General features: G+C 48.4%; 1 protein-coding gene across 3 annotated transcripts; it reads right to left on the bottom strand.

The window, feature by feature from the left end:
- On the bottom strand, positions 1-24,294 carry NEURL3 (neuralized E3 ubiquitin protein ligase 3). 3 transcript variants are annotated; one of them, XM_032177513.1, is made up of 4 exons: positions 24,196-24,294; positions 19,494-19,979; positions 18,439-18,510; positions 16,709-17,507 (listed from the first exon to the last, which is right to left on the bottom strand). In XM_032177513.1, exons 1-4 carry the CDS (start codon positions 24,221-24,223, stop codon positions 17,305-17,307), a joined length of 789 nt encoding a protein of 262 aa, XP_032033404.1. In that variant the 5' UTR covers positions 24,224-24,294; the 3' UTR covers positions 16,709-17,304. The 3 variants fall into 3 exon arrangements, 2 of the variants coding, with proteins under 2 accessions (XP_032033404.1, XP_058284130.1); XM_058428147.1 differs by lacking the exon at positions 24,196-24,294 and adding an exon at positions 18,251-18,335 and having other exon boundaries at positions 17,318-17,507; positions 19,494-19,669; XR_009209912.1 differs by lacking the exons at positions 16,709-17,507; positions 24,196-24,294 and adding an exon at positions 1-268 and having other exon boundaries at positions 19,494-19,519.

Below are 24,294 nucleotides of genomic sequence, written 5' to 3'. Positions count from 1 at the left end.
ATGGATGTGGTGACAAAACTGTGCGTGAGAGAGAAGGGATACTGAGGTTAGTGGAGGGAAAACCATGGTGCCGCAGCCTGGAGCCGGCAAAAGTGATGGATGCCTGGGGGAAAGGGAAGAGATAGATCCCCTAGAGGGTGGCACAGCCAAGCAGAGGGACATGACAGCGCCATGGGGCGAGGTGAAGGGCGTGCAGAACGCTCCACGCGTGCCGGCCTCTCCAATCGCATGTGCTCCTCTCACCGACGCTCTGGGGCCGGATTTTTTTCTGGAAGAATAAGAAAAAGTTATGAATCCTGCTTCAAAGTAGGTGTGGAATAAAAACAGAGGTTACCTGAGGGACACCCACTTGTTTCACAGATATGGGACCCTCCCTCCTCACAAGTATTTTAAGTGAAATGGCACCCAATACAGATGTGCGTTGTTGCTCAGGATAAAGCATCTCACCTGCTTCCCCGCTGACCTTCCATCTGGGCTTCATTTATATTTTATCAGAACTTGGTTAAGGTTGGATCTGGGAATTTCTTGAGATAAGGATATAAAGCAAATAACGTTTTTACTCTAAAGTAATGTGCTAAATTTCTGCTATTCCAGAGTGAACACACAGACCCAGGAAGCCTTACGGAAGTGGCCCTGCTGATTTCCAGAAGATAGCCTTCTTCTTGGTCTTTCCAGTCAGTGCAGCACATTCGATCAAGAAGGGCTGTCGTGAACGTCCCCAGGGAGTGCCCCAAAGACAGATGGCCTGGTTTCTAGTCACCAGGCAGGAATCAAAATTTCATCTGGAAGGCTGGGCCCACTGGCTCACACCTGTGATCCCAGCACTTTGGGAGGCCAAGGTGAATGGATCACTTGAGGCCAGGAGTTCGAGATCAGCCTGGCCAACATGGTGAAACCCCATCTCCAGGCCGGGTGCCGTGGCTCACGCCTGTAATCTCAGCACTTCCGGAGGCTGAGGCAGGCGGATCACTTGAGGTCAGGAGTTTGAGACCAGCCTGGTTAACATGGTGAAACTCTGACTCTACAAAAGATACAAAAATTAGCTGGGCGTGATGGCGCATGCCTGTAATCCCAGCTACTTGGGAGGCTGAGGCAGGAGAATTCCTTGAACCTGGGAGGCGGAGGCTGCAGTGAGCCGAGATTGTGCCACTGCACTCCAGTCTGGGCAACAGAGCGAGACTCTGTCTCGAAAGAAAGAAAGAAAGAGAGAAAGAGAGAAGGAAGGAAGGAGAGAAGGAAGGAAGGAAGGAAGGAAGGAAGGAAGGAAGGAAGGAAGGAAGGAAAAGAGAAAGAACGAAAGAGAAGAAAGAAGAAAGAAGGAAAGAAAGAAAGAGAGAGAGAAAGAAAAAGAAAGAAAGAAAAGGAAGGAAGAAAGGAAGGAAAGGAAGGAAAGAGAAAGAAAGAGAGGAAAGAAAGAAAGAAAGAAAGAAAGAAAGAAAGAAAGAAAGAAAGAAAGAAAGAAAGAAAGAAACCCATCTCTACTAAACATACAAAAATTAGCTGGGCGTGGTGGCATGCGCCTGTAGTCCCACCTACTCAGGAAGCAGCTGAGGCATAAGAATCACTTGAACCCGGAAGGCAGAGGTCGCAGTGAGCCAAGATCGCACCACTGCACTCCAGTCAGGGCGAGAGAGCGAGACTCGGTTTCAAAGAAAAAAACTTTTCACCTAGAGCCAGATGGACCTGAGTTCCGTGGTGGCTCCTCCTCTTCCAGTAACCTCGGTTTTCCTCCAGAAAAGGGGACAGTTGTGAGGATGAAACAAGAGCTTGAATGGAAAGGGCCCAGCACACAGTAGCTGCTGTGTTGCCATTTCTCCCTGTTGGCTCCCAGCCTCGAGGATAGGCACAGGTGGTCCTCAGCCCACCTGGCAGCCTCGCCTCCTGGCCCTGGGCAGCCTCTTCATTCCCCACCCAGAAAGCACACAAACAAGCCCTCCTGGCCACTGGGAGGCCTGGTGCCTCTAATGTAACTCAGCTAAAGAATTCATGACTAGGTTATGCCCCTCCCAGACACTCCATCTCTTCCCATGACCCTTTCCCAGCTTTTGTTGGCATGAAGGACCTTAAAGCCAGAGAAAACCATGAGCAAGATACGGACACTACAACAATAGCAATTAAATATCTAAGGAAGATGTGGCCTTCCAGACAGGAAAATAAAATCAACCAGGAAATACAAATAACGGCGATGAAAGAAGCTAGCGATACAGCAGGAGCGACACTCAATGTTTTGCACTTGTTTAATGCTCACAGTATCATCCGATGAAGGAGGCATTATTGTCATCCCCATCTTACAGATGAGGAAATCAAGGCACAGTGAGGTGATTTATCTCGATATTTTCATCTGCAAAGTGGGGATGATGCTGAGTGTTGGTGTGTGCATCAAATGCATAACTACACGTAAAGTGCTTAGAGCAGCTGGTGGGTTGGCAGCAGGGATCTATCTGAAGCCCCCTTCTGTGATGTGGTTTTTCCAGTTAAACATGATATTTTTGAGATTTGTCTATGTGACACTCATAGCTCTAGCTTATTCACTGCATGACCACACAGCACTTCATCCATTCTTTTGTTGGACACTGTAGAAGTTGGGTCTTCCCAGAAGCAGATACCAAGACAAAGTTGGACATATGAGACACTGACTGGGGGAAATGCCTTTGAAGGAGACAGGGGGGTGAGCTGGAGAATGTTGCACTCAGATGCCTGGGAAAGGAGAGGGGAAGGAAAGAGGCTGGACAGGAAGAGTCTAGGGCTGCAGGGCCATTCTGGGAATTGCTGGCCCAGGCTGATAAGGAGTCCTCTAAACAATGTCACCATTACAGGCATCCCACATCCCCCAGGAAAGGGGATGCCCAGCTACCGCCTCCCTGTACTTCTATCTGGTGCTCCCACATCAAAGACTGGAAGCAGCACCGGGAAGCATGGCGTCAGGAAGGATGAAGCGGAGGGAAGCTCACGACAGGCTGAGTCTGTCAACTGCCCTCCTTACGGCAGGAGTCTGAGCAGGGCCTTTCTACAGCTGCCATGGGCATGTGGGCTGTTTCACACTTCTCTCGGCTTTACCCCAAGGAGTAGGGGTGACAGCTGCTCTCACTGCGTGCTGACAGCATCGAATTTCTGGGCCTCATACATTCACTGGGGGTGAAAAAGCCAGCCTCGGGCCTCTCAGAGGCCAGGCCCCAGTCTATTCCCCAGGAGGACACACACTTCCTGACATCTCCTTGTGACTGGGAGAACATACATTTGCTACACAGGTATGGGACCCTCTCTCCTCACAAATGTTTTAAAAGGGTTCTACCTTAGGGTAACCCAAGGGCCTGCCTCCTCCCGTTTTAGCCAATGGTCATATCCTCTTAGTCTCCATTTAGGGAAAGGATGGGCAGTCTATTCCCTCCAATATAATACTTGCTGCTATGGTTGAATGTCCCCTCCAAAACTCATGTTGAAATGTAATTACCATTGTGAAGACCTTAAGAGATGGGTGATTAGGCCATGAAGACTCTGCCCTCGTGAGTGAAATAATATTGTTATTGCAGGAGTGAGCTAGTCACTGAGGGAGTGGGTTCCTGATAAAAGGGTGAAGTTCAGTCTCCATCTTCCCTCCAGCACTCTGCCTTCCACCTTGGGATAACTCAATATGAAGGCTCTCGCTAGATGCCAGTGCCATGGCCTTGGACTTCACAGAGCTATGAACCAAATAAATCCTTCTCTTTATAAATTGCCCAGTCTGTGGTGTTCTAACAGTAAAAAAACAAAACAAACAAACAAAGAAAAAAACGGAATAAGACACTTGGGCTCCTCCTTCCAAGTCCCTGTCAGCCCCAGGACTGCACATGCTCTTGGGGGGAGACAGGCAAGGAACCAAAATGTATTTGATCTTTTAAGTCAGCGGAATCCAAGAGCATTTGAGGGAGTCAGGAGGGGTCCTGAACAGAAAGCCAGGAAGACTTTTAGGGCCAGAAACGGGGATTAGGAGGTGCGCTCCTCTCGTGGTCGGTCTCCATCTCAATCACTGTGTCCAAGTTGGCCCTTTTTTTGTTGAGAACTTTGTGGGGAATGGGGACTATTCAGGTGATCTGCCTCCATGTCAAGCCATAAATGGCTCATCTTGAGGCAGAAGGGAGTCTTGGCTGGGATTCAGCGATTCCAGATCTGGTCCCAACCATACCATGGGCTGCTGTGTGGCTGCAGGCAAGTCACACAAAGCCTCTGAGCCTCAGTTTCCTGGCTGTAAGATGAGAATGTCACCCCCTGCTGTGCCCCTCCCACTTCACGCAGATCTGAGAAAAACAGCCTGGCTGCGCCAGAAAACCACAGAGGCACCACCTCCAGATTTATGTGGGGACCCTACCACCCATTCCTTCAAAGGAAGGGACTGGGGAGCAGGGCAGCTGGCAGCAGACGCTAATCTGCTGTGCAGGTCTGTGGAGGAAGGGACCGTGCGCGGTTCTCTTCCCTCTGCCTCCAGGCTTTAGGAGTCATCCCCCACACGGGAGACTCCCAGTCCCCACTGTAGACTTCTTCCAAGTGGAATTTCTTCAACAGTTGATCAGCAGGCAGGAGGTCAGGGCGTGCAGTGCAGGGGTGGGGGTGGGGGTTGCGAGAGGAGTGCAATCAGGGAGTAATGCTGGCGAGGCCTCATGAGGACAGCACGCTGGGGCCCTGTGTGCGATGGGGGCCAGGGGCAGGTGACATGGTGGACCCGGTCTCCCCCGTCCCTCTCCAGTTGATCTAACAGAAACCCTGATGTGAAAGTCTGGACAAGGGAATTTTCCCATGTCTCCAGGAAAGCCCCGTAGCAGGTCCCTGGAGCCAGCCCGGGCAGGCCTCCGCTTACAGGGTGCTAAAGATCCCTGGTTGCAGTTCTACTTTCCTTTTACTGAGTGTATTCTGCCCCTGTGATAATGATTCATTACACGCTTCCTACATTGTTTTACTCCAGTGACCTCACGTCAAGGGAACCTGTGATCTCAGGCTTCTAGGAAAGCGAAACTTAGCCACAGCCTGCCTCTCTCCCAGCCTGCCTTACAAGCACTGTGCGCTGCTGGCTGACGGGGGCCCTGGCAGATCAGCCCTCCTGCAGCCCCAGGGCTGGGACGGGCACCGCCACTTACGCAGCCGGTAGAGCGCTCCTGGGGCAGGCCCACCTCTCTTCCCCTTCGCCTCTGCCCTCTCCTTTTGCTTGGGCCAATCCGACCTCCTCATAGCTCCCCCAGCACACCCTGCCTTTGCCATCTCTGCATGTGCCGCGCCTGCTGTCTGGAAGACCCGCATCCGTTCCCCTCTGCCTTCCAAACTCTCCCTGTAGGACCAGCTCAAAAGGCATCTCCTCTTCAGCTGTCCCTGCTCCCAGGGCTAATATCGCCTTCCTCTTTTTCCCCCACTAGCAATTCTTTGTCTATTTCGGAGAGGTTTTGTTTTGGATCACTTTTTAATTGAGATGTAACTCACATTATCATAATATTCATCTTTTTAAAATGCACAGTTCAATGGTTTTTAGTACTCTATTCACAAAGTTGTGCAACTATCAGCATAATTAATTTTATGATATTTTCCTCACCCTAAAAAGAAACTCCGTACCCCTTAGTTGTCACTCCCCATTCCTGCCTCTCCCCAGCTCCTGAAACCCACTAATCTACTCTCTGTTTCTGGATTTGCCTATTGTGGACATTTCATATGTATGGAATCATGCATATATGGCCTTCGGTGACTAGTTTCCTTCTCTTAGCATAACGTTTTCAAGGCTCATCATGATGTAGCCTGAATCAGTATTTCATTCCTTTTTAAGGATCAAATAATATTCGTTTCCACCTTGGGGCCATTATGAATAATTCTTCTATCAACATTTGTGTACAAATTGTGTGTGGAAGTGTTTCCAATCCCCTTGGGTATATATGTAGGAGTGGAATCTCTGGCTCATACAGTCCTTCTGTGTTTAAGTTTTTGAGGAGCCACCACTGTTTTCCAAAGCAACTGTTTCTGGCTTTTTAACCAATATATAAGCTCATTCTCTTGTTAGAAAAAAAAAAAAAAAAGTCCCCACATGCCAGTGAAATGTTCAAGTCCTCCCAATCACATCCCCATCCCAGTCCTTTTCCAGGGTCACTTCTCTTACCTTCCTGGACCCTTTGCCATTCATATACCAACACACACACACATTATTTTATGCATTTTTAGATTCATGACGTTTACTGTATGCTACATCCTGTATGTCAGAAACATAATGATAACATATTCCTTGGGCTGGATGCAGTGGCTCACACCTGCCATCCCAGCACTTTGGGAGGCTGAAGTAGGAGGATTGATTGAGCCCAAGGAGTTCAGGACCAGCCTGGGCAACACAGCAAGACCCTGTCTCTACAAAAAATTTAAAAAATTACCCGGGTGTGGTGATGCCCACCTGTGGTCCCAGCTACTTGGGAGGCTGAGGTGGGAGGATTGTGTGAGCCCAGGAGGTGGAGGCTATAGTGAGCTATAATCACGCCACTGCACTCCAGTCTGGGTGACAGAGTGAGACCCTAGTTCCAGACAAAATGAAGTAAAAAAATCAAAAAACAAAAACTTATTCCTTGGAACCACAGCACAGTGTTCTGTAATACTGATAAACCATGGTTGATATGACCACTTTCCTGCTGTTAAATATATAAAGTCTGTTTCCAAGTGTTTTCCTGTCACAAGAATTGCTGCCAGGTCATTCTTGCAAGCAGTGAGTGACTTTCTGGAGTAGACACTGGTGGGCAATAGTGTATGAATAGTTTAAATTTTAGTAGATAATGCCTCCAATGTTTTGTGTAATTGATTTCTTTTTTGTTTGTTTTTATTTTGTTTTGAACAAGGTCTCACTCTGCCATCCAGGCTGGAGTGCAGTGGCATGATCATAGCTCTCTGCAGCCTCAATCTCCTAGGCTCAGGCGATCCTCCCACCTCAGCCTCCCCAGTAGCTGGGACCACAGGCACAGGCCACCACACCTGGCCAATTTTTATAATTTTTTTTATAGACACAAGGTCTCCCTATGTTGCCCAGATTGGACTTGAACTCCTGGGCTTAAGTAATCCTCCTGTCTCAGCCTCCCAAAGTGCTGGGATTATAGGCCTGTGCCACCTTGCCAGGCAGTGGAAAAGCTTTCTAACTGAAATGTTGTACCCTTTCACCATTTCACCATCCAACCAAGTTCTATTTTGTTGGCATCTTGTTGCTGTCTTAATTTGCACTTCGCAGGCTCTCGCAAAGTTTATTCTCATGTTTATTGACCCCATAAGTGATTGGATTGATTTCTCCATATGTGATCTTGGACACTCACTGTGAGCTATCCGTGCTTTTCTTATTGATTGAGGAGTAAGTGTTTTGTAAGTTTCAACATCACTCCATTCTGTTATATGTGTTGAAAGTCTCTACTTCCCAACTATTATCTTGCTTCTTAGTTTTATTCATGGTATCTTTTGTCACACAGAAGCTTTCAAAAAACATCCTGTGTAATCAAATTTATCAATCTCTCCTTTATGGCTTTAAAAAATACATGTGGCCAGCCGGGCGCGGTGTCTCACGCTTGTAATCCCAGCACTTTGGGAGGCCGAGGCGGGCGGATCACGAGGTCAGGAGATCGAGACCACGGTGAAACCCCGTCTCTATTTAAAAATACAAAAAATTAGCCGGGCGTGGTGGCGGGCGCCTGTAGTCCCAGCTACTCGGAGAGGCTGAGGCAGGAGAATGGCATGAACCCGGGAGGCGGAGCTTGCAGTGAGCCGAGATCGCGCCACTGCACTCCAGCCTGGGCAACAGAGCGAGACTCCGTCTCAAAAAAAAAAAAAAAAAATACATGTGGCCAGGCGTGGTGTCTCACACCTGTAATCCTAGGATTTTGGGAGGCTGAGGCAGGAGGATCACCTGAGGTCAGGAGTTCAAGACCAGCCTGGCCAACATGGTGAAACCCTGTCTCTACCAAAAATACAAAAATTAGCCAGATGTGGTGGCAGGCGCCTGCAATCCCAGCTACTCAGGAGGCTGAGGCAGGAGAATCGCTTGAACCCAGGAGACAGAGGTTGCAGCGAGCCGAGATCATGCCACTGCACTCCAGCCTGGCCAACAGAGCAAGACTTTGACTAAAAAAATATATATATATATGTGTGTGTGTGTGTGTGTATATATATGTGTGTGTGTGTATATGTGTGTGTGTGTATATGTGTGTGTGTGTGTCTTTACTTCATTCTGCTCTGTTGAGCTATGATTGACAGATAAATTGTATATACTTAAGGTATACGATATGTTTTGATAAATGTATATATGATATATGTGTATATTGTGAAGTGATTACCATAATCAAGCTAATTAACACATCCGTCATCTCATATAGTTACAATTTTGGAGGTGTGGTGAGAACATTTAAGATCCACTGTCCTAGCAAATTTCAAGTATACAATACCTTATTATTATTTACTATAGTGGCCATGTTATACATTTAGGTCTTCAGAACTTATTCATCTTATAACTGAAAGTTTGTGCCCTTTGACCAGCATCTCCCCATTTTCCCCACCACCATCTCCTAGTAACCACCCTTCTACTCTGTTTCTATGAGTTCAGCTTTTTCTGTGTCTAGCTTATTTCTTTTGGCCTAATGTCCTCTGAGTTCAACCATGTTGTTGTAAATGATGGGATTTCCTTTTTTTAAGGCTGAAAAATAAATACATATATATAACATTTTCTTTATCCATTCATCTATCAATGGACACTTAGGTTGTTTCCATATCTTGACTATTGTGAATAATGCTAGAGTGAACACAGCAGGGCAGCCATCTCTTCAAGATCCTGCTTCTATTTCCTTCAGATACATACTCAGAAGTGAGACCGTTGGATCATATGATAGCTCTATTCTTAATTTTTTGAGGAACCTGCATACTGTTTTCCTATTTTTTAAGCTATGCAATTGGAAATGCACCGTTTTTCACAATGACTGTACCAGTCTGTATCCCCACCAGCAGTATAGAAGGGTTCTTGTTTCTTCATATCCTCACAACCACTTGTTATCTTTTGACTTTCTGACATTAGACATTCTAACAGGTGTGAGGTGATATCTCATTGTGGTTTTTATTTGCAGTTTTCCTGATGATTAGTGTTATTGAGCACCTTTTAATATATGCATTGGCCATTGTTATGTATTTTTTGGAGAAATGTCTGTTCAGGTCTTTTGCCCAGTTTTAAATCAAGTTGGTTTTCTAATATTGAGTTGTATGAGTCCCTTATATATTTTGGATATTAACCCCTTATTGTATATATGGCTTGCAAATATTATCTACTGTGGCCTTTTCATTTTGTTGATTGCTTCCTTTGCTATGCAGAAGCTTTTTAGTTTGATGCAGTCCCACTTGCTTTTGCTTTTGTTACTTGTGTTTTGGATGTCATATCCATAAAACGATTCTTTTAGGAGTTTTACAGTTTCAGGTCTTACATTTAAGGCTAATCCATTTTCTGTTGACTTTTGTGCATAGTGTAAGACAGGGTCCAATTTTATTCTTTTTCATGTGGATATCCAGTTTTCTCCATACCATTGATTGAAAAGACTGTTGTTTCTCTATTGTGTATTCTTGGTGCTTTGTCGAAGATAAGTTGATCATATATGCATGGGTTTATTTCTGGGATCCTTATTCTGTTTTATGGAACTATTTTTCTGTTTTTATGCCAGTACCATACTATATTGATTACTATAGCTTTGTAGTATAATTTGAAATCAGAAAGTGTGCTGTTTCAGCAGGTGCAGTGGCTTACACCTATAATCCTAGCTATTTGGGAGGCTGAAGTCAAAGGATCACTTGAGGTTAAGAGTTTGAGACCAGCCTAGGCAACATATTGAGACTCAGTCTCTACAAATAAAAATAAAAAATAAAATAAAATAAAAAGCCAGGCATGGTAGCACATGCCTGGATTACCAGCTACTTGGGAGGCTGAGGCAAGAGCATAGCTCAAGCCCAGGAATTTGAGGCTGCAGTGAGCTATGATTGTGCCAGCCTGGATGACAGGGCTAGACTATATACATCTTTAAAAATCCTTTTATCGTCTTTCCTGACTTTTGTTGGGCTGCAGGAATTGAAGTTCTATTATTTTTCGCATGATTTTGAATGTATATATTTTATTTGTAGTTCTACATTTTGTTTGTATGTTCTTCACCATACAAACTAAACTTATTTTTTTCTCATTTCTATTGTTAAAAATAACTTCTTCCTGGCCAGGTGTGGTAGCTCACACCTGTAATCCCTGCACTTTGGGAGGCTGAGGCGGACAAATCACCTGAGGTCAGGAGTTCAAGACTAGCCTGGCCAACATGGTGAAACCTTGTCTGCTAAAGATACAAAAATTAGCCAGGCATGGTGGCAGGCACCTGTAGTCCTAGCTACTCAGGAGGCTGAGGCAGGAGAATCGCTTGAACCCAGGAGGCAGAGGTTGCAGTGAGCCAAGATCGTAACATTACACTCCAGCCTGGGCAACAAGAGCAAGACTCTGTCTCAAAAAAATTTTAAAAATTGTGAAAACCCTCTTCCTGATGAGAAAAGAACCTTAGCATGTTTTTATTTTTGTCACTCCACCCATGTTGATATCATCTGTGGTTTTCATTTCAAATTATTATTAATTTTTTACAATTAACATTTACTTCGATTCAACTTTTTTTTGCCTTTAATGGTTACAATCATACTAATTTTTCTTGTTTTTTTCTTTTTTCTGAAGTGATTCTTCTAATAATTTGTTTGTAAAGTATCTGTTAAATGATAAACTTTGAGTCTTTTTATATCTGAATATTTCTTCGTTTTACTCTCACATTTGAATGAGAGAGTTGCTGCCTGTAGAATTTTAGATTTCAAAATTATTTCCTCATCAAAATGGGGACTTAAGATCTGTGCATAGGCCAGGCACCGTGGCTCGTGCCTATAATCTCGGTACTTTGGGAAGCCAACACAAGTGGATCACTTGGGCCCAGGAGTTCAAGACCACCCTGGACAACATTGCAAGATCTCATCTGTACTAAATATTGAAAAATTAGTCAGGTGTGGTGGCATGTGCCTGTAGTCCCGGCTTACTCTGAAGGCTGAGGTGGGAGGATCACCTGAGGCCAGGGAGGTGGAGGCTGCAGTGAGCCATGATCGTGCCACTGCACTCCAGTCTGGACGACAGAGTGAGACCTTGTCTCAAAAAGAAAAGAAAAGATATGTGCATATCATTATAGTAAATATGCTTCAATTAAAGAAAATCCCCCTGAACTTTGAAGATACTGTTCTATTGTCATTCTGTACCAAGTATTGCTGAGAAAGAGCCTATTGATAATGTGATTCTAATTCTTTTGTGTGTGATCTGTTTTGGGGTGTTTTTTTTTTTCTTCTTCGGTTTTCTCTTTATCCCTGGTACTCTGAAATGTCACCAGTATGTGTCAAAATGAAAGTCTTTTTTTCACTTATTCTATTTGGCAACTGGGGGGCTTTTTCAATCTGAAAAGCTATATCATTATTCAATTCTGAGAAACTGTTCTTTTATTTTTATTTTTGGTAGAGATGGGAGTCTTATATGTTGGCCAGGCTGGTCTTGAACTCCTGGCCACAAGGGATCCTCCCACCTTGGCCTCCCAAAGCACTGGGATTATAGGCATGAGCCACCATGCCCAGCTCTAATCTTTCTTTGAGTATTCTCTTTTGTCCATTTTCTCTATTTTTTTCTTCCGGAATTCATATTGGATGGTTATTTGAACTTCATCTATTCTGTTTATTCTCTTTTTATGTATTTCATCTCTTGTTAATTTTGGAATGCATTTTGGTTGATTCCAGATCATTAATACATTTTTCAGCTACATACTTTCTGCTACTCACTCTATCAAATACATTTTTTAAATTTTAATAGTCAAGCTTCTAATTCCAAAGGTATCTAGGTTTTTCAGTACAATATCATTTCATATCTGATTATAGTTATCCTAAAGCCCAGGTTTGTATGCTTTATTAACCCTATTTTTTCAGGTATGAACTCCTTTCGTTGTCAGTCCTTTCCCTCATGATACTCACTTTTTTCAAATATTTGGCTTTTCTTGGCTGTGAGTTCACCTTTGGATCTGAAATTCCTCGTTAGCCTAAGTGGCCTGCTTACAGAAAGGTGTAGGACATGCAGCCATGACTTGGTGCACCTGTGTAAAGTGGAATGAAGGGATGGGATGTGCTGCTGGGCAGGATGAGCCAACGGTGGACCTTCTAGATGTGGAAGCTTCCTGTTATCCTTGGGAGCTGTTAATCTCTGGGGCTTTGTCTTGCCTCACACCCACTTGTCCATCTCTCACTTCTCCTGCCCATGGGAAGACACCTCTGTGACTCACTGTATGGCCTGAGGTGAACATTCCTGGCTGTCTATTCTGCGAGCCTCTACCTGTCATGGTCAGTTGATCATGGACCACCTCTGGTTCCCAGTTCTCAAGTTCTGAGTTTGAAGCATTCCTAGAGCTGCTCTCACCTTTTGCGGCAGTCCTCTCCTCTGGCACGGTTTCCATATTTAGTCTGATCCCACCTGTTTTCCACCTTTTATTGTGGTTTTGGTTCACCAGATTTTCCCTATATTGTTTTATAGGGAAGAAATATATTTGTTTAAATCATTCTGAGCAATGTATAGAGACTTGGAATAAAAGGAAACAACTACATGTGCTCAGTCTATCATCTTGAAACGGAAGTTGAAAAGCTCTTAGTATAGGCTATTTTTTTTTTTTTTTTTGACAGAGTCTCACTCTTTTGCCCAGGCTGGAGTGCAATGGCATGATCTCGGCTCACTGCAACCTCTGCCTCTCAGGTTCAAGCGAGTCTTCTGCCTCAGCTTCCCGAGTAGCTGGGACTACAGGTGTGCGCCACCACACCTGGCTAATTTTTGTATTTTTAGTAGAGACAGGGTTTCACCATATTGGCCAGGCTGGTCTCACACTCCTGACCTTGTGATCTGCCCGCCTCAGCCTCCCAAAGTGCTGAGATTACAGGCGTGAACCACCGCACCAGGCCAGTATAGGCTGTTCTAACACTTACCCCATTGAATATAATTATTTATTCCCCAGTGTTGCTCCCAAGGACATAGGCAAGTCTGTGCTCATACTAAGATGCCTTCTAGAATCAGATGTTTCAGTGTTCTTGGAATTAATTTGATGAACGAAGAAAGGATTGCATCAGTGTGGTTATAACGAGGATCTAATTCTTATCCCATCATTTATAAGATTATTCCTTCTACCTGCCCCGAGTTTTCATATCTATAAAATTAGAGAGATGTTAGAGATCATTCCTTTCATTTCAGTCTTAAAGAATCCCATATTTCTTGTAGAGCACATGTACTAGTAAAGAATTCTCTGTTTTTGTTTATCTGGGAATATCTTAATTTCTTCTTCACTTTTGAAGGACAATTTTGCTGGATACAGAATTTTTGGTTCACAGTCCTTTTCCTCCAGTACTTATATCATTCCACTGTCTTCTGGTCCCCATGATTTCTGATGAGAAGTTAGTTGTTATTGAGGATAACTTGTGTGCAATTAAGAGTTTTTGTTTGTTTGTTTGTTTTTGTTTTGTTTTGTTTTTTGCTGCTTTAAAGATACCATTGTCTTTGGTTTTTGACAATTTGACTACGATATACCTCAGTGTGGATCTCTTTCAGTTTATCCTTCTTAGGGTGGAGGCAGAGTAGCACATTAGAGTGAGGACCAGCCTTTAAGTAATCCAACTTGGAATTCATTGAGCTTCTTGGATGTATAGATTAATATTTTTGGAAAATTGGCCAGGCGCGGTGGCTAATGCCTGTAATTCCAACACTTTGGGAGGCTGAGGTTGGTGAATTACCTGAGGTCAGGAGTTCAAGACCAGCTGGGCCAACATGGTGAAACCCCATCTCTACTAAAAATACAAAAATTAACTGGGCCTGGTGGTGCACACCTGTAATCCCAGCTACTTGGGAGGCTGAGGCAGGAGAATTGCTTGAACCCGGGAGGCAGAGGATGCAGTAAGCTGAGCTCTCACTACTGCACTCCCACTTGGGTGACAGAGTGAGATTCTGTCTCAAATATATATATATATATATATATTTTTTTTTTCTAGAAAATTTGAAAACTCTTTGGACTTTACTTATAATTTCTTTCTTCCCCCTTATCTTCCTGTTCTCCTTCTGGTACTCCCTTTACATGTATGTTGGTGCATTTGACAATGTCTCATAGGTCTCTGGGGCTTTGCTCATTCTTCTTTTTTTCCTTCTATACCTCAGACTAAATCATAATCATCTCTGTTAACCTGTCTTCAAGTTCATTGATCCTTTCTTCTGCCAGCCTAAATCTGCTATTGGACCCTGCTAGTATTAGTGAATTTTTTTTCAAGTATTGTACTTTCCAACTCCAGAATTTCTATTTGGTTGGTTTTTTAATAATTTTTATCTTTCTGATAGATTGATATTCTGTATTTGGTGAGACATCATTGACATACTTAAAAAAATTTTTTTAGACATGGCTTCCTTTAGCTCTCAGAACATATTCATAATAGCTGATTTAAAGGTTTTGTCTAGAAAAACTAACGTCAAGGGTCTCTCAGGGACAGTTTCTAGTGACTGGCTTTTTCCTGTGCATAGGCCATACTTTCTTATTTCTTTGCAGATCTCATAATTTTTCTTTAAAAACTAGAGCTTTTTAGGTAATATAATTTGGAAGCCCTGATCATCAGACACTCACTCTTCCAGGGCTTGTTGTCATTGCCAGTTTGTTGCTGCTGTTTCTGTGGGGCTTTTGTTGTTGTTGTTTTTCTGTGTTTTTTGCTCACTTTCCTGGACTAATTCTGTAAAGTCTACATTCCTTGTAATGTGTAGCCAACTGAAGTCTCTGCTCAGTTAGATTAGTGGTCAGCTAATGATCAGACAGAGATTTCCTTAAATGCCTTGAGCTAGTAAATCTTCCACCTTTTGACAAAGAGCTCTGTTTGTGGGTTGGGGCATACCTTCAGTGCTCAGGAAGTTTCTAACTCTGTCTTACCCTTCACTTCCTACTTTCAGAGGGCGTCAAGGTCAGCCAAAGTGAGAGATTAGGGTCCTCTTAGTCTTTCCTGAGTGTGTACACAGCCTTGTAGATCCCCAGGAGTATATCGTAACTTTTCAAAGTTCCCTACGGACGTCTCACTTCACAGATCTTCCTTTTAAATCTCTGGCCAGGCTCTTGTTTAACTTGGCTAGTATCACAGACTTAGGCAGCTGTAATGTTAAACAATTGAAACTGATTGTGCTTGGCAAATGTCCCAGGGATAGGGGTTTCCCATGGAGAGGGCCCCAAGTAGGGTTAAAGAAAGACAACACCCTGTAAATGAAACTTTTCCGGAGAACGAAGATGTAGGTCAGATAGTGACAATAGTCTAGGGATGGAGCTTCCCAAGGAGCTCCCAACTGAGTCTGTCCATCCACCCTGAGTGGCTTCAAGGCTGCTGGTTTTCAAGACTATGGTGGAGCTACAGGCAGAGGGATGGGTGGAGTTAATACCACAAACACCACTGTTCTTACCAAAGTACAGCAGTTTATCTCAGATAAGCACCCTTCAGATTATTGTTAGCCTCTGGTTAATTTCTAGAGTTCCGAAAAAGTTGATTTTGGTAATTTTCCCAGTATTTTTGTTGTTTTTACGGAAGAATGGGTTTACAGAGGTCCCTACTCCACCACTCCAGAAGGCCCACCTCTGGTTAGAGATCTTTTCTAAAATCAGGCTTTCTAGATGTTACCTAATAAGGTAGTGTTCGCTGGGATTAGGATTAAAGTACTGCCCTCACCCTGAAGCTATCTGGGCATAGAGGAGAAAAATAAGACATTTAAAGGATGAAAATGCTTGCTTTAGGATCCATAGAAATCATTCCAAAGTATTGGGGTGATTGGAGGCCCTTGGTAAAAGTCAGTGGGCTACTGGGACTCACCCGAGGCCCCTGACAACCATTCCAGTGCACTCTTGGGAACTTCCCCTGGGAGATGCCTTTTCCAGGGAAAGGGAGCTGCCATTTTTGAGTCCTTCTTCTAAGTTAGAAGTTGCATATTCATGCTCCTCACAACATGCCAACAAGAAAATTATCCTATTTCCATTTTACAGATGATGAAACTGAGGCTCACAGAGGTCAACTCACATGCTCCAGGTCAGAGCACTTGTGGGTGGTAGTGAGGGGATCCCACTCCAGAGTGAAAGGTACTCAGGTGTCATCAAATCCAGCATCCTGACCCTCTGTTTGGCTATGCGGTGGGCAGAAAGGCAGTGTGTGGAGGTGCCCATACTTTCCATTTTGGGCACAATAGATTCGGATTCCCTTCATATAACCCTCTCCGCCAGGAGTGGCCTCCCCAGCAGCCACAGAGCAGGGAACAACAGCAAAGTCACAGGCACAGCTTGGCCCTGCCAGACACCTGCTGAGGTGGGCTCCCAGGCCGGCCAACTCCTGCCTTCAGTTGGGGCCAGAGCCTCCAGGCAGTGCCCCAAAATCAAAGGTGGCAAGGGCAAAAAGTCTGGTTGGGACTTGAGGACTGGGATTATAAGACTACCCCCTTCATGTGCTCAGTCCGTGGGCCCGAGTGCCCAGAGGCCCACCCAGGCCACCTACAAGCCCAGATTGTGGGGAAGACGGAATGGCATGTCTCCAAATGCTGCATCATCCTGAGCAGCCCACAGCTCCTACCCCACTCCCAGACTGCAAGCAAGAGGATACAGGCACTACGAAATCATTCAGGAAACACAAACTTTATTTTGATATCTCAGAAACTGGCAAGGAAATTACCACAGTAACAACAATACACTTTCATGTTTTAAATCATCTTCAGATGCATGGTCTCGCTGGGACCTCGTGACCACCCTGAAAGGGAGGCAGGGCGGGTAACTACAGATCCACTCTACTGGGGACTTGTGGGAGGCAACCCAGCCTCCATGTGGAACTTTACACATTCCATGCAGATACCTCCTGCTTCGAGTCCAGGTTCTTCAATACCCAGGAGGTACAGGGCTTCACCAGACACAACAGATACCTGAACTCCCTCAGCTGTAAAGCTGATTGGGGATTGGGCCACCCCATCTCTAAACAAAGCACCCCATCAGAAGGATAGTTCTGGCATGGACAGAAAGAGGGATTTTTCCTTGCTATCCTGTCAGGGAACAGGTGGAGGCAGCAGACAGCACCTCCCTGCCTTCCTCTCTCTGCCGCACCTCTTGCTAATCAGCCCTTCTGACTCTTCCCCAGAAAGAAGGTAGGGCTGCACCTCCTTCCTCTGCAGAGGCCAGACTCAGATCTAGGCCCGGGCTGCCACTCATACTGGGAAGCCTCCTCTCATGAGCCTTCCTCAACCCTCAGAGCAGGAGGGCCCTGCACAGGGGCTACCGCCTCTATCTGCCAGCGGCACACAGGGCACTTGGCCGTATCGCTGAAGACCCGCCAGGCACAGTATCTGCAGAAGTATGTGTGGCCGCAGGGCACAAGGCGGGTGTTGGCAGCGTGATAGAAGCAGATGGCACACTCCTCTCCTGGTGTGGCTGGAAGAGGGAACAACACAGGTCAGGGCACATTAGGGAAGGGGTGGGCAACCCGCTCACAATGTGACCACAGAGAATGACAGAGAAACATGTAGCTCTATTTTGAAGAATGTTACCTAGTGAGGAAATGCTTACAGTGTAATCAAGTGAAAAAAAGGGGGGAAGAAAACATATATATATATATATATATTCAAATTCCAATTTAGAGAGAAGGAAAACAAAGCACAGACAAGTCCCTATATATACACGTCTATATCAATGACCGAAAATACTGGGAGGAAATCCACCCAAGAGGTAATGGGTGATTTTTTTTAACTTTCCTCTTTATCCTTTAATCTTTTTTTTTTTTTAGAGACAGTCTCACTCTGTCATCCAGGCTGGAGTGCAGTGGTGTGATCACAGCTCACTGCAGCCTCAGCCAGCTGGGCTCAAGCGATCCTTCCACCTCAGCCTCCTGAGTAGCTGGGACCACAGGCATGCACCACCACACTCAGCTAATTTTTGTACTTTTTGTAGAGACAGGGTTTCGCCATGTTGCCCAGGCTGGTCTCAAACTCCTGGGTTCAAGCGATCCTCCTACTTTGGCCTCCCAAAGTATAGGGATTACAGGTGTGAGCCAATGCACCCCACCTATCCTTTCATCTTTATTTCCATCAGCAAAGCATTTACAATGAATGTGGACGACTTTTTAAAGCAAGAACAAAATAACACTGACTGTTCATAAAAGTGCTCTTATAACTGACAGAGTAGGCCAATGCTCTCGAAGGCAGAGATGCCAGGTTGCTTTTAGGTTTCCAGTAGGCAGAGCCAAATCTTTTGGCCCAAAGCCTGTGAGAGACTTGAATGAACAACCAGTAGGACGTGGGGCTTCTCCCTCCACTCCCAGGTGCTGGATTCCCGGGGAGTCCCTGGTGCTTTGGAAGGTACTCACCTTTGGGCTCAGGCACAGCCTTGTCGCTGAGGTCCCATGGCATGGCTGTTGGGAGCCGGCTGGCTGTGGGATCTGAGGCAGAGAGAGAAACTCAGGTCCAGGACGGCAAGCCCAGGTGCCCCTATCTCCCCTCCTGGCCCCGCAGCAAAGTGTCCGGTCTCCTTTCTTTCCTGGGTTACAATGCTGAGCCTCCATCCCCAAATTTTAAGACCCTGTCCTGGCCATCCCTTCCCCAGCTTAACTCAGCTGAGAATCCGAGAATCCCTGGGGCTGGAGATTCCTCCTCCTGAGCCACCTTCCTTCAGGCCCCTCTTCTTTGCCCTCCAGCTGCTGCCTGAGTGGAGACCCTCGGCCAAGCCACATTCCCAACCCAGATGAGCATCAACATCTCCCAAGAGCCTGGACAAACACAGGTTCAGGGCTCCACTCCAAACCCAGCAAATGAGGCGCTTCAGGTGTGAGGCGCTGGCAGCTGTGACAAACGGTTTTAACAAATGTGCTGGCAGGAGGTGGGGAGTGGATCATCACCCAGCCCAGGAATGCCAGTATTTCTTGTTATGGGTATTACTGCCTCTCTGTGCTCCCCTGAAATCTTCTGGGGTGGCTAAAGGGCCGGCTTTCTTTTCCCCACCCACTGACTGAGAGGCTCAGCTTTCTCCCTGCAGGCACTCTCCATGCGCACCTCTAGCCTCACCTGTGTGTTCCCTTTGCTTGCCACCTTTGTATCTAGTGAACTCCTATTTAGAGCTGCAAAGCCAGCCCAAATGTTTCTTCCTTTGTAAAAGGAGATGGGCACTCTAACAGGTGTTTGGGTCAACAGATGGTGTGAGTGCTGGTCCTAACTGCTTATCATTCTTTAGGGACAAGACTGCCCTCCCTACGACTGAGCCTTGTCTATCTGGCGTCTCCACTGCCCATTTTCACAGCTAACACTGGGCAAGGGCTGTTGGAATAACTGAATGTGAACGTTCTTCCTGTGGCTCTGGATCGGTGCGGGGTGCCACTGGAGCCCCCATCTCCCCACCTCCCCTGCGGGGTCCCCATGGTCGCCTTACCCAGCAGCTCGATGGCCTTAGTGGTCCCGTACACGTCCATCACAGCCCAGAGCGGGGCGCCGACGGGCACGCCCTCACGCAGCAGAAGCCGGCAGCCGGCGTTGACCTTGGCAAAGAGGCGGCCTCGGCGGTCCACCCAGAAGCGGACCACGTCCCCCGTGAGCGCGCAGCCCTCAGGCAGCACAGCCGCCCACGTCGGGCTCTGCTCCTCCAGGTCGGGGCACACGAAGGGCGGCAGGCAGGGCACGGACACGCACGCGGGGTCCAGGCGCGTGAAGCCCACGCGGAGGCCGCCGCACCAGCCGCTCTCCTGCCGCAGCACTCGCAGCGCCACGCGCTCGCCCAGGCGCACCGGCCGCTGGCTGAACACGATGCCGTCGTGGAACGTGGCGCGCCTGTGCGCGATGCAGCCACGCGTGTCCAGACGCACCTGTGAGCCCTTGGCCTCGGCATGGAAGCGAAGTGCCTCTCGGGGCGCCTTGGCGTCTGTGGGTTGAGGATGGGGAGTGTCAGTGCTAGCCGGATCTGGACCCACCAGCTCCCCAAAGACCCCCCAGTATCCCAGAGTCCCTCACACCTGGGAGCCACCTTGACCTTCCCCTAGGGACAATTTCCACCTCTCTCGGTTCCGGCAGGGGTGTTATGAAAACTACAGGAACTGATGTCTCTTTGTGCTCTTCCTGCGACCAATCTAGTAATGGTTATTATTGTTCAAGAGAAAGTAGAGTTAGTCAGGCATAAATATCTATACGTTTGTTATACACGGTTTTTTTGTTTGTTTTGTTTTATTTTGTTTTCAGAGATGAGTTCTTGCTGTGTTGCCCAGGCTGGTCTTGAAGTCTTGGCCTCAAGTGATCCTCCTGCCTCTGCCTCCCAAAGTGCTAGGATTACAGGCATGAGCCACTGCACCCAGCCCATACATTTATTCTATATGCACCTGAAAATGACGGAAGAGGAGACAGACAGATTCGCTGACTGTGGTCTGCTCCAGGAGGCCGTCTGCTATTCCCTCTCTGCTTGTCTCACTCGTTTTCCCATGGGGAACTGCATCACTTGTAAAGACCATGGCACCCAGCAATGGTGACATCCTTGTCCTGGGAGAGAAAGGGGCCTGGCTGCTCCCCACAGGGTATGGGTGCAGGCTGGAGAGGGAGTCCCAGGTTAGCCCCTCAGAATCCTGGGTGGGGTCCAGCCTGGCTCTGGCGTGGGCTCTGAAACCAGGGGACTTCCCACAGGACTCTGCCTGGTGGTCAGGAGGGGAAAGCACCTCACTGGGCAGCCCTTCCTCTCCACTCAGCCTGCAGGAAGCTGGTGGGGCTTCCTACCCCAGAACTGCCTTAGCCGGCCTTGCCCCTCCCCTCCTGGTCCTGCTCTTTCTGAGCTGGGGGAGGGAGGCTGGCTGGCTGTTTGCCGTTGAAGATAAAAGGTGAATTCAATCAGAACTTAAGCCAGACTCCATCCTAAGGAGCAATGCCACTCCCCTCCCAGATCAGGTCACACTCCCCTGGCAAGGCAGGTACTCTGACCACACACAGGTTTACACCCTCTAGCGAAGCCCAGGGCCAGGAGGCTCCATCTGGTCAGGCACCAGGACACCTCTGCGGTGACAGTGACTCTGTCCCTGACTTCCACAGGCCAAAGGTAAGCCTACCTGCAGTGATCTTTCCCCAGCATTAAGGACCAGTGCTCACCGTGGCCTTGGGGCTCTCACAGAGCCCTGTGTATCCGCATTCACCCCTCGCCCACGCCCCGCCCGTGCCTTCCCATGATGCACTCATCCCTTCCTGTGAATCCCGGCAGGACTGCCCAGCTCCCCGTGCCTCAAGGCTGCACCTAAGCAAGGAGAAGTCCCAGAGCCAGCACACATGGAGAGCCGGAGCTGGGCTGGGGGCCCTGACATCAGTGAACCTGACCTCGTGCCCATGGTTGAGGCTGCTCCATGGAGTGCAGTGGGACACCGGCTGGGCCATGGCTAACACCCCCATTCCAGACCTGCCCTGCTGCTGGCCCAGACAGGTCACTGTCCTCCAGGGCCCAGCCTCCTCACCCTCAAACGGCAGTGAGGTGCATGTCCAGCAAGGCCAGGAGTCTCGGGACACCTGTCTGGAGTCCTGTTTACTGCCTACCTGGCCAAGCATGGGGCTGGGGGTGCCAGGGCAAGCAGGGGCTCTTGGCACAACCAGCCACAATCTAGCAGGGCAGAGGCCAGCGCTTCGGCTGGGTCACTGCCCATCCCTGAGGTGGGAACTGGAGAGAAACCCTGGAGTGGGTTCGGCAAGAGGCTGGAGCAACGGCCCTGGATGAGGGGCAGTGCCGGAGATGGTGGCCGGCATCTGAGCCCTCTCTACAAACTGCCACACCCAATCCTGCTGCCATCCTAAGAGGCAGAGAGTGGCTAAGAGGCAAGTGGCTGGCCCCGCCCCACAGCAATCAGGGCCAGAACTAGGGTTGATGAGGAGTTCTCCCAGCCTCACCCAGTGCAGCCCCCACAGGGAAAAGGGAACCCCTGGCATCAGGGGAGCTGGAGCCCTGTCACGCTCTGCTCAGCACCATGAGCCTAGATGAGAACCAGCAGAGATGAGCCCATCCTCGTTGGGGATGGAGTTTCCATCCCACCCTCTAGGCAAGTGCCTGGGACAGAGGCTGGCTCCATGCAGGACTGGCTCTGGGGGCAGGCAGGGGTGGAGGACGGGAGGTGACCTCACTGCTCCATCCACTTCCTGGAGGGAGTAGGGAACTGGCTGGCTGGAGGCAGTCCAGGGAGGAGGGGAACTCCCCGGAATGGCCTTGAGGGTGCATAAGGCCCTGGGAGCCCATGAGAAGCAGGCCTTGCCCTGGAGGATAATTTGACAGTTTGCAAAGCTCCCCGATCCCTGCCTCAGGAGCCTTCTCAGCAGCCCTGTATGGAGCTAAGTCCTCATGTCACCAGGGCTAGTGGGTGCCGAGGGGACGTGGTGGCTGCACAGGTCACTCGGCAGCCGGGGCACCTAAGCAGCCTCCTCTGTGCTGCTCACTCAGGCTCCGCCCCCTACCTCGGGCAGCCCCCTGGGACCTGGCAGGGCAGCAAAAGGTCCCTTAGCGCACAGCCTCTCATCTATGAAGACTCTTGGTCTGTCTGCATGGTCATGTCAGCTATTCACTGTGCACCACCAAGGCTGAGTGGGGCTGAAACCCACCCCCACCCTGCCAGCCTGGCAAGGGCCCACAGATCGTGTCCACCTACTTCACACAGGGCTCTGTGCCTGGGTCTGGAGCAGGGTCGGGGTGGCCTGATGGGTGTGATCACCACCTCCACTCCACCTGCCTCCTCCCACGAGGCCTGCAGGGGTCCTCCCACACTTTGACCCAGGCAGCCCAGGACACCCTACTCCCAGGGTGGGAAGTGGCAGAGGTGGGCATAGGCTACATGTGGCTCTACAAGCAGACCTGTCCCCAGTGGCTGGGCTGGCACAGGGTTCAGATCATCCCGGTGCCCAAGCACCCTCACACCTAGAGGCAGCTGCTCTTTCTATAGGTCATGTTTTCCGGCAGGACCCTGAGCTCAGAGAAGATGTGTGCCCTGCCCATGGGCGATCTCTCCAATTACACCACCTGCCCCGAGGTCCCCACTGCTGAGGGGGTGGACTGCCTGCGGGCAAAGCAGGGCCTCTGGGGTGTCTCTACTCCAGGACAGGTAGAGTCAGATTCCAGATCCTCTAAGGTCTTGGAATTTGAGTGGGGCAGGGGCGGCCCCTTGCTCAGCGAGATCCTCCAGGGATCTCCATCCTCACCACTCCTCCAGGTGTCAAGCCTTTCGGGGTGTCAAGCACCCATAAGCACTTTGCAGCCTCTTTTTCTCCTCACCCCGCCTCGGGGGAAGCCCTCAGAGCTTGAGAAGGCTGTGCTAGTCATCTCTGTTTTTGCAGCCAGAAAGTGGGGGATCCCAGCCCTGCTCCTGGCCACGGCACTCCCATGCCACCTCCTTTAAGGCCCGTCATTTCCCTGCCAAACACCATTACTGTGACAGCAGCAGTGGCTCTTGGCACAGCCAACTACTAGTCTGTGAGCCTGTGGTGCCACCAGGGGACCGAGGGCCCTGAGCCCAGGCTCCCAGCTCTTTACCCGGAAGGGTAGGTCCAGAGATGCACAACCCCAATCGCTGGTGCTAAAAGACCAGGTCCTGAAGGCCAGGCTCAGTGGCTCATGCCTGTAATCCCAGCACTTTATGAGGCTGAGGCGGGTGGATCACGAGGTCAGGAGATCGCGACCATCCTACTGTACTAAAAAACCAAAAAAAAATTACCGGCATGGTGACGGGCCTATATCCCACTACTCGGAGGCTGAGGCAGGAGAAGGCTGAACCAAAAAAAAAGACCAGGTCCTCTATCTCCCCCGCATATAGCCCTTCTACTACTAGACACCTGTGGCCTCAGGTGAGGCTTGCAGGGAATCTTTGTGCCTGTCACTCTTTTGATTTGTGTGTTTGAGTTTATAAAGTAAGCCAGCAGGCATTGTCCCCAACCTGGAGATGTAGAAACTGAGGCTCAGGGACAAAGTGACTTACTCAAGGTCCCACAGCTCAACTCGGCAGAACCGGGACCCCACCAGCCCTCTAAACTTTACACTGACCACATCTCTACTCCAGCAATGACACAGAGCACCCTCCGCTACCTGTACCCCCAGTCCAGAGACCAAGCTCAGGGCTTGCAGGAGGTCTACTTACTGGCCTCAAAGCAGAGCTGGGCACCCATCAGTCTAAGGTCCTCGGGCACAGGTCCCCAGGTCTAGAAGGAACTGCCTGGAGAAGGCCAGTGAACAGGTT

This window comes from Hylobates moloch, unplaced genomic scaffold, assembly GCF_009828535.3.
Source record: "Hylobates moloch isolate HMO894 unplaced genomic scaffold, HMol_V3 SCAFFOLD_15, whole genome shotgun sequence".
Taxonomy (NCBI): Eukaryota; Metazoa; Chordata; class Mammalia; order Primates; family Hylobatidae; genus Hylobates; species Hylobates moloch.
The sequence above is the reverse complement of the archived record's forward strand: the minus strand, read 5'-3'. Positions and strand labels throughout refer to the sequence as shown.

Coding starts and splice junctions, on each gene's coding strand:
- NEURL3 (XM_032177513.1), bottom strand. CDS start 24,223: ATGGGTGCCCAGCTCTGCTTTGAGGCCA. Junction 18,511..19,493: donor TAAGGCCATCGAGCTGCTGG/GTAAGGCGACCA, acceptor TCTCTGCCTCAG/ATCCCACAGCCAGCCGGCTC. Junction 17,508..18,438: donor GGCTGTGCCTGAGCCCAAAG/GTGAGTACCTTC, acceptor TCCCTCTTCCAG/CCACACCAGGAGAGGAGTGT.